Raw genomic sequence first — 9,618 nt, forward strand, 5'->3', positions numbered from 1 at the left:
ATTACACACATTTTTTTTCTGGCAAGGGCACCATGCGGAGAGTATATGCTACTGCAATGAGATAATACCAAAAATAGCAGATCAAATAACATTTAAGTGCATGATCTCCTAGAACATATATTTATAAATACAAGAGACATACATTTGGAAGTGTTTCTTACTGGCAAAACATACGTTGTGCTAAAAATAAGTAGACCTTGCTTTACCAGTATATAATTCAAATTGCTTAGAACAAATAGCAAGATTAGTAACCAGATAGTGTTTATCATGTTCTTTTTCTGTGTGTAGAGAACATCTAGGTGAATAACCTTGTGTACAAACTATCAACCTTTTTTCTGTTAGCAAATTGATAGGAAATAATGAAAAAATTTCATTTCCATTTCTGTTTTGCAAATTTTCATTTTTGTTTTCATGTTTCCTCTCCGTTTCCATTTTTTCTGCGGAAAAACAAAAAGTTTCCACTCCATTTTTATCCATGTTTTTGGTCATTGGTTGGACGGTATTTCAAATAGGTACAAAATGGTAATAAGGGTGCGAGCATATGCCTTAATATGGTCACTCTTGCTACGCAGAAATGATTTTGGTTTTAATGACAAAATTACTTCTCTTTGCAAGTTATTTTCCATTGTACGCACTTACTTCGTACGTGGTCTATGCTACAATGTGTGGAGTACCAATCATTGTTCAAGGGGGTGTGTAAGCGGTTGGAGCAGGTGGCTACAGAGGTTTTTACCCAACATGGGTGGCAACATAATCTCCGGATCGGTCCATCAGCCATTTCGACATAGGCATAGTGTCGGCCTATGGGACTCTACCATTGCCAAATTGTCAGTTTTTTATTACTTGTTTTCTCTCAGACTGTTGATGTTTGGTGTATGCATCATAGTTATGCAGAGGTCGCGTGATAATTTTAATGCTTTGTATCGCTATAGTTTGAGATAATAAAAGCGCCCTTTATCCAAAAGAGGGGGTGGGGGTGGGGGGGGGGCGTGGCCGGAACCAAGGAAAATAATATATACGCGGGTTAGCAACTACACTAATACCAAAATATTTTTCCAATAATAACATGAATAATGGGTAAATTTTCTAACAAAACATTTAACCAACAAAAAATGATCGTATTCCCGTCCATATATCATTCGACCTTGCTTCATATTTTGTCTTAAGGTGAGTGGTTATTTAAATTTTGATAGGTTGAGTGGTTTTCTTTGTCACACTGGATTTTATGTTTTGGGTTTGAAGCTGCAGTCCACTTGGCTTGAGTAGCCGGTAGGAAGGCAAATACTAAGCAAAGTCAAGACCACCACAGAGGTGACTTAAAATGGAGAAAAAACATTATCATTATTAGTCTCCATGGAGACTATAAAGTCTAAATTTTGCTCACTACATAATTGAGAGAAAACGATGCTTAGCCAGGTCACCAAGACCTCTACTATTCCACAAAATCCTGCATTTATCAGACTTCATTTGGAAACATTTAAGAGTATTGTGTCTTATCGAAGATACATCATAAACTTTCTTCACATTTGCTTTCTCTTGGGTTTATCAGGAACTACCATACAGTCCATATGACTATCCAAATTTCCATCATCATGAGAAAGCTCCTCATTTGCCAGGTCTTCACAAAAACCTTGCAATGAGTTTGTGGACAAACTATTGGGATCAGTATCCTCCATAGGTGTCAACGGCGTTTTTCTTTGAAGAATGGTAATAGCACTATCCAATTCATAAGCTTTAATTTAATTAATTAATAGAGGCTGCAATTTTATAATAACCATGACCAAGAGAAATACCTAAACTATTGACTTTAGATCAAATTGCAGTATGTGAAAAAGATAAAACTGACTTCAATCGAAGTATTAAAAGACTGTCGTTGTTTCGATGTTGCGCAACTTTGCGTAACGATGAGCACAACTTTGAATACTTTAATATGTAAAGAAGATGTAGTACACTTCTCCATTGTTTATATACTCACTTTGTGTTACAACGAATGACTTCTCCTTGATTTATTTGTACATGGAGATGGTGGACCTTCTTAGGGGTCCACACAAGTCGAAGAGAGATACATAAGCAGGAAACAAGTCTGATCAATTAGTTTCCCATGCCCTCGAGCAGCTGCCTCTCTATCGGTTGATGCACGGCGCCAAAAATAGATCGGTCTTCTGACAACCACGCGCGTCCACATATGTATAGATACATAACACAACATGAAACAGAAGAGGTATTTTCACGGCTTAGATCAGATATTGACTCCGATCTTGTCTCCTCCTGCCAGGCAGCATCTTCAGTTAGATAGGCCTGCCTTGGGGCACAATCTTGTCCTTGATCCACATGTAAATAGGCACTAGGAAGAAGTATGTGGCGCATATTGTCCCAATGAGGAACCGAAAGAAGACGAAGATGGGGTTCACATGTGGCTTGCTAACATCCTCAGCCTTTGGACCAAGCTGTACAAGATGAAAATGTAGGGTAATTAAGATGGGAATCATCTAGTTATAAGACTACCCATAATAAAAGTAACATAGGTAGTAACATTACATAGATGATGTGGCAAGTAATAAATGAAGAAAGAGAGACATGTGGTAACATAGCTAGTTACTATTAGTATGAGTAACATAACACATATCAAGACAAGATGAGTCTATAGCCTAAAAAATGAAGTGTTGCATGTTACCACACATATGTTACTTCTTACTATAGAGGTAGTAACATAGAGTAGTAACATGCTCATGTTACTACTTTGTGTTGTGGCTAGTCTAATGGGACCTGATGAGTAAAGCGACCCCTGGTCTAATTATAGAGAGTAGTTGTGTTAGTTAGCTTTTTATTATTTGCTTCTGTGTCGATTCTCTTTCTCCTCCTGTGTCTGTCGTCTTTTCTTTCTAAAAGCATGGCTGATATGCATTCATTTCTAGGCTTTGGTGTGCGCCTGCCGCCGGTGGCACCATCCGGATATTGCACCGCGGGTAATTTTTATGGACGGGATAACTAGCATTTTTTTTCTAGAGAATTGGCTACAGGGTCTTGTGCTTGCACATTATTGATTATTTCCTTTTCATTGCAACAAACAAACATATGTGATTAATGCCTGACTGATATTTTTTTTCTAGACTCAGGCGTGCGCTACCTACAGCCGGGTGGCACCATCCAGATGTAGCACTGTTGATCGCTTTGGTGGATGGGACAACTAGTGTTTTTCTCGTACTAAATTCACTACAGGACATTGTGCTTGCACATAACGGATAATTTTCTTCGCCGTTACAACACAAGGGCATATGTGCTAGTTTGAATTAAAGGAAGTACCCGCAAGGGGGAATCCCCGTTTTGTGTCTTGATGCCTGTGACACAGCACCCAATGACCAGGCCATGCCTACGGGCACCGCGGTACCACTTTGGCCCGATTCTGGTGAGCTCGACATCCTTGAAGCCGGCCCTCTCAAACCACTCGATGTACTCTTCCTCCGTGGGGAAGAGCATCCACATGTCAGCGAAGAAGCGGGATAGCCAGAACGTCGGGCGCACGGGGCCTATCATACAAGCCACGCCGTCGGCGCTCAGGACCCTGTAGGCCTCCCTGATCCCCCGCTGCGGATCAGGCCAATACTCAATGCTGCCATGCATGGAGGCCAAAATCAAGAACTCAGACGACTCGATCATTGGATGTGTCAACGTAAAGTCTAAGGAGAGGAGATTGTCCATAACCGACCTGCCAGCGGAGACGTATCGGTCGAAGGTGTCGGTGGGGAAGGGGAGGTCCTCGGCGTCACCCTCCATGATCTTGATGCCCCTGAGGGCCTTCTTCCTTCTGGCCTTGTCGAGTTGGTGCGGCGACTGGTCGAGCAGCGTCACGTTCTCGGGGTCGACATACCGGACGACGCCAAGCGTGGTGAAGCCAGTGCCACCACCGACGTCGACCACCTTGAGGGCCCGGCTATGGAGGCGGGCATGCTCCAAGGAGATGTCGCGCATGTCCTCGGTGTACTGGCCCGGGTTGAACACATGGTCGTAGCCGAAGGAGATGAAGCTGTAGAACCAGAGGGCCTCCTTCTTGTGCTGGATCAGCCGGAGTGGCTTGGTGGAACCCATGGCCAATCGTTGCTCTGGCCGGACAGCAAGCAAGCGGATGATGGATGTTTAGGGAATGGGAGGGCATCTATTTATACCGCTAGTACGACATATAGTACTCCTATAGCTACAATAATCGTTGCTCCATGCTCTAAGCCTTGCTTTGACTAAGCCTTACTATGTCGCGAAAAATTATACTATGTCCACTACTATGGCCCACATGCTCTAAGTATTATTTTTGACAAAGGATATTTTCACTCACACGTTATTTATTTAGTATTGTACATGTTGATAATTTTTTAAAAATAAGAAAAACTGTGAGCAAACTTTACGAAGAATTGCCCATCCTTGAGCGGTACCAAACAAATTAGCATTCGTGCTACAGCGTGCGATCGCTACCCGCCATCAGTCCCCTCGTGCCCAAGCGCCATTACTCGAGCTAAACAATTGTCATGGCACAACACATTCCAGCTAAACAATTGTCAGGCACAACACATGAGGATTTGATGAGGAGCTGACATGTGGGGTGTTAGTTGTGAGGGGACGCACATCGGCGCGAGAGTTGTCTGTTGGCTTTGAGACGGCTATCGTATCACCCAGCTCAAAATACAACACATCACATAATTGTTTTAAAAATACAACACACATGAGGAGGCGTGTGTGCGTATGTTGTGAGGGGGATATATCACATGATATGATGACACCATGTTTCAAAAAATTCCAAAAAAATGTGAACGTTGACAAGACGCGTGCCTAAATTTCTAAAAAGTTCAAATCCATAATAGAAATATACATAGAGAAACAAAAAAGGGAAAATCCACATATGAATATTTGTTTTTTGGTTCTCTGTTTGTGACACCATTCATGCTGAATTTGTTTTTTTTATTACTCAATGCGCATCTGAATTCGAATATGAATTTGTTTAGGGATAGTAGACAAATGTCTTGTGAACATTCACAGTATTTCTAGAATTTTTTGAAACATGGGAATTTGATTTTTGTAACATGGCATCGCATAATTTCCCCCCGTGTTGTGAGCACATCATCTGACCCGGTCGTCTCGGTTGTTTTGACTCAAGTAATGAGATCGAGAAGCTCTGAAGTACTGATCTCCTTCTCTGGTTCGAGTAGTGCCCTTCTTCGTGGAAAATGCTAATGGTGCTCGAGCATCTTGGAGCTAATTTTCAAAATACAATTTTGTACAACGCAGAAACATTTGAATTTTGTGTGTAACATACGCGTGTATATTACGTATGTGCAAACTTTCATAAAAGTATACTTTCACACGTGGCTAATAAAAAGACAAATATGTATTGTCAAAATGGGCCGTTTTTTGTTGTTGGGCTGAAATTTTATGTTTTTGTAAAGCCTGCAAATCATAATATTTTCGAACAATTCTTCACATGTTTGTGCTGAACACATGTAGGTTTCCATGGATTTTCTAAAAATTTCTTTGAAACTTCTAATTATGCCTTTTGAACTTTTTAAAATACCGACCTCCAAAGAGCTTGATCAACAAAAGTCCGCACTCCCTTCTTCGTCCGCTCTACCCGCAGAAGCTGGCTATTACACATTTACACTCCTCAGCTATCATATCCTGGGTCTCCATCGTTCGTTAAGTACGTCTTAATAATGGGAGAGAACCACGTAACCAGATGGAGGAAAAATATCCTGGGGCTGCTACCAACCATTATTCCAATTATTAGTGAATGTAATCGTGTACATTGGTTGGTAAGTTGATTTTATTTATTTATTCCACATCATTTAGAAAAGGCAATAAAACATGTTATACAATAAATAGGAAAAGTAGGGTTTAGAATTTGTTGATCTTGAATGTACGCGAATATCGTTTTCAAGTAACTTTAAGACGTTCAAACTTTTAAGGGGTATAGCGAAGCAAAACTAGTTATACAATAGATTATCTCTTCGTGTTGACTCTAGCATTTTATGTTAAGAGATCTTAAAATTATGGGGCCGTTAAACATTAAGCTAGAAACATGTGAATAAGAGAAGACATCTCGTTGAATGGAAGGAAATGTCTTGCTACTTTTCTTCCTAAGAGACCATATCTTAAGTAAGAGAAGGCAGTTCTCTTTCCTTTGTTCCACTATCTTTCTTGACATATATAGTGGTTGATAAGTCTTTATCTTAACTCTGCCTCGTAATCTAGAGATGAAAAAAATATACAATGAGTATCTCTTAATCTTGTCTCTACTAAATAAATATATCTATATATGCGGTGAGATATATTATTACTAAGAGATCGTTTCTTAATTAAGAGGGATAACTTTTTTAGATTTCCCTTTTTCCATAAGTATTTTTTTTACGTGTCGATCCAAAGATAGCCTCATTCCACAGCCCTCACATCACCGGTTATCCAATTTGGCATCTCTAAATAGAATCATTGTACACGTTCTAGTAGAAGTTCTACCAGGCTAATCATCAGCTCTCTTTCTGTTGCAGGGGGCTACTACCATCAACTTCGCTCTGCAGATTAATGGAGATTGAACTGATTACGCATCCGGATTCATATTATTGCTTAATCACAGGGTCTCCTCGTGCTGGATGAACCGCGCCATCGCCGGCCTTTGCTCTGTGTGTCTGAGTGACGAGAGGACATTTGTAGTGATATGCTATGCTATCGAGCATGGTTTGAAGTCATCAACTGGTATGGAAGACCTGCATGGTTAGCTAACTCTATCGACGTGTACTATCTACCACAAATAGTGATGGTGCAGTTAATATAATAATCTTTGATCAAATCTATTTAAATGTTATTAATAAATATATATGACATCAAATAAAAAATTGTTAGATCATAAATGGAATATATTTCCACAAGTTGCATTACTTGGTATTATGGATGCTGATGCTTATTTTCTATAGACTTGGTCAACCTTTTCACTTAGAACAAAACTATATTAATACTCTAATTTACTCAGTCCTTCCCGTTTTAAAAGATCTACGTGTATCCCTGGATCACTAATTCGATCAATCAATATAATACAAATTGGATGTCAAAAAAGTTTTACCGTTAGAAAATAGAACACTTGAAGTTCTTAATACCATCAAAGGAGATGCTCGCCTTTGGATTGCCGCATGTGCAAAAAAATTTGGGGAACATTGTACCGGAAGAGTAATCTTGTTGTGTTGGGGCTTGTAATACACACTCTGTTCTTCTCTTAATCAATAGTGCGGCAAATCTTTTGCCTCGGCTTAAAAAAAGGTTTCTAATAATGTAAACTTTGTGATATAAACTCGTGTTACGTTAGTTAAACCTTTATTGTGTTTTTTAATCTAAAAAAAAGAGGGGACAAGGATCTGCCGTACGGTAGGGTGCCGTTCGACAACTGACAGATGGGCCAATCAGGAACCAGACCCACATGTTAGTGCCCCAATGGCACGCGTCATACGTCAGACTGCCCATAGTGGAGTACTCCCTCCATCCGGTGAAGAGTGTACATCTAGAAATTTTAGGACAAATTATGAAGTTGAGTAAAAAATGCATTGGAAAGGTGCAAGCCATCATCCCTCTTCTCTTTAATTACTCAACCCCCAATGAGCTAAGTGCATGTAGAAATTAAGAAGACCATGTGTAGATTGCTATTGGTCTTGATTACCATGTGGTGAGAGAGAAGTATTTTTTCCTACTTTAAAGTACGTTGAGAAGATAGAAGTACACTCTTTTATGGACAAATTTTGAAACTAGATATACACTCTTCACCGAACGGAGGGAGTATGTTACTACTACATGCGTTCTGGTTTAAAGATCCCATTCACCAAAAAAGTGGGAAGTAACATACTCCTATGTGTGGTACACCACTTTATTTATTAAGTTATAGACTCATCTTATCTTGATATATGTGATGTTACTCATAGTATGAGTAATTAGCTATGTTACTTAATTCACCTCTTTCCTTATTAAATCATTGCCACAAATTTGTTGAGTTGGACCATATGGCTGTCTCGGGGAGCTGTCTCCAAAAAGAGATGTAGCAACGGAGAAAGTATGGTCCACAATGCGACCTCGAGTGTCGCAGTTACTGCTAAATTGACACCTAATTAACAGCAGTTCCACTGTGCCATCAATCCTCTAGCGCCCAACCGTCATTCAAGCCATACCCATAATTTCGTCCTTAATTGAAAAGAAGCATGTAACCATATGGATGTAGACTTGGCACCAAATTTCCATCGCTACATAGTGTACTTGACAGCTGCCCGTCACTTAATCCCCAGCACCCAACCTCCCACACCACATACACCTCGGTTCGTCTCTCCTACAGTTTGATTTGTTATATGCTATGACAGGAAATACCCTTTGGCGCTTCTCCGTTATTAGATTTTTCTACACATGTGTTTCCATGTACGTCACATTAATTATTGATAGCCGTCCGATCAAAATTATGTGACTTCCTCAAGTCATGCATGTACACACAAGTTGCAATCTTGTGTTAATATATCCATACCAAACTATGCCAACACATCAAGTCCTGCTTGTCTTTTTTTCCAGAGCAATAAAGTCATGAATGTAAATCACAAGCTAAAAATTTTAAAATTATATTTTGTATAATATGAACGATATGTCTTGGATGCTTGAAGCAAAAATATATAGTTTACGCATCACATTTTTATTAAACATGGTGTTACATTATGTTCAGTTTAAATGTTTTTTCTCTTTTGGTACATCATTTTGCCACATAATTTGTAGATTTTACTATTTTTAAAATGTAAACCCAAAACATTTTTTTCCTTTAGTTACCACCATGAGTATTTTACCATCCCCGCACCCTGAGCACGCGCCCAAGCTCGGCGATATATGTTATCTGAACTATGGTGAGCTCTCGAGACGGTAACAACTGTTGTAAAAGCTAGCAACACCGACATCAGCAGAAAAACTCGATCTAGTAGGCAATTTAGGCCGCTCCCTGCCTCTTGGGACTTACTTCTTTGCAGCAACAACTGTAGCGGTGGCCCAGGTGCTATAGGCGGTCACTGAAGTTGAGTGCAGAGCAAAACTACGGTCACGGAACTTACGCTTGTTATGGTCATTATATATGATTCGACGTGATTATATGGTAACTTGCTCACTGTAAAGCTATGTATTTCCCATGGTTAATTGGTCAACCCTTCCACGTAAGCACCAATTGAGTGGTCAAGCATGCATATGTGGCACCACTCTCCCTACCTACCTATGTGGGTGCCTCCCGTTAGTGGGCGAAACAAAGAAATATGGAGAACTCAATATCATCCCCCGTGGGAAAATAAACCAAGGATCTCACGCTCCCACCTCACAAAAATAGCCAGTTGAGCCTGCATGCCTTTTTGTCTGAACCAGGCTTTCGTCCTATTTTATATAAAAAAACCACCACGTCCATACAAGCATACAAGAGTCTCATCGAAAAATAAAAGCAGTCTACTAGGGCATCAGCACAAACAAGCCCAAAAAAAAGCATAAAAGAAGTTAAAAAAAGGCCACCAAGTGGCTAGGAGCTCAAGACAGCTGAATGGCAGCTAGCTCATGTGCGGTAGTAGTCAATGCTGAAGGAAATATGCC

General features: G+C 40.1%; 1 protein-coding gene across 1 annotated transcript; it reads right to left on the reverse strand.

The window, feature by feature from the left end:
* Positions 1-1,931: 1,931 nt before the first annotated feature.
* LOC125529162 (2-methyl-6-phytyl-1,4-hydroquinone methyltransferase 2, chloroplastic) lies at positions 1,932-4,141 on the reverse strand. The gene is made up of 3 exons (XM_048693569.2): positions 3,707-4,141; positions 3,304-3,610; positions 1,932-2,447 (listed from the first exon to the last, which is right to left on the reverse strand). Exons 1-3 carry the CDS (start codon positions 4,084-4,086, stop codon positions 2,289-2,291), a joined length of 846 nt encoding a protein of 281 aa, XP_048549526.2. The 5' UTR covers positions 4,087-4,141; the 3' UTR covers positions 1,932-2,288.
* Between the last annotated feature and the right edge of the window lie 5,477 nt (positions 4,142-9,618).

Source organism: Triticum urartu, chromosome 4A, assembly GCF_056163025.1.
Source record: "Triticum urartu cultivar PI428250 chromosome 4A, HENAU_Tu73, whole genome shotgun sequence".
NCBI classification, from domain to species: domain Eukaryota; kingdom Viridiplantae; phylum Streptophyta; class Magnoliopsida; order Poales; family Poaceae; genus Triticum; species Triticum urartu.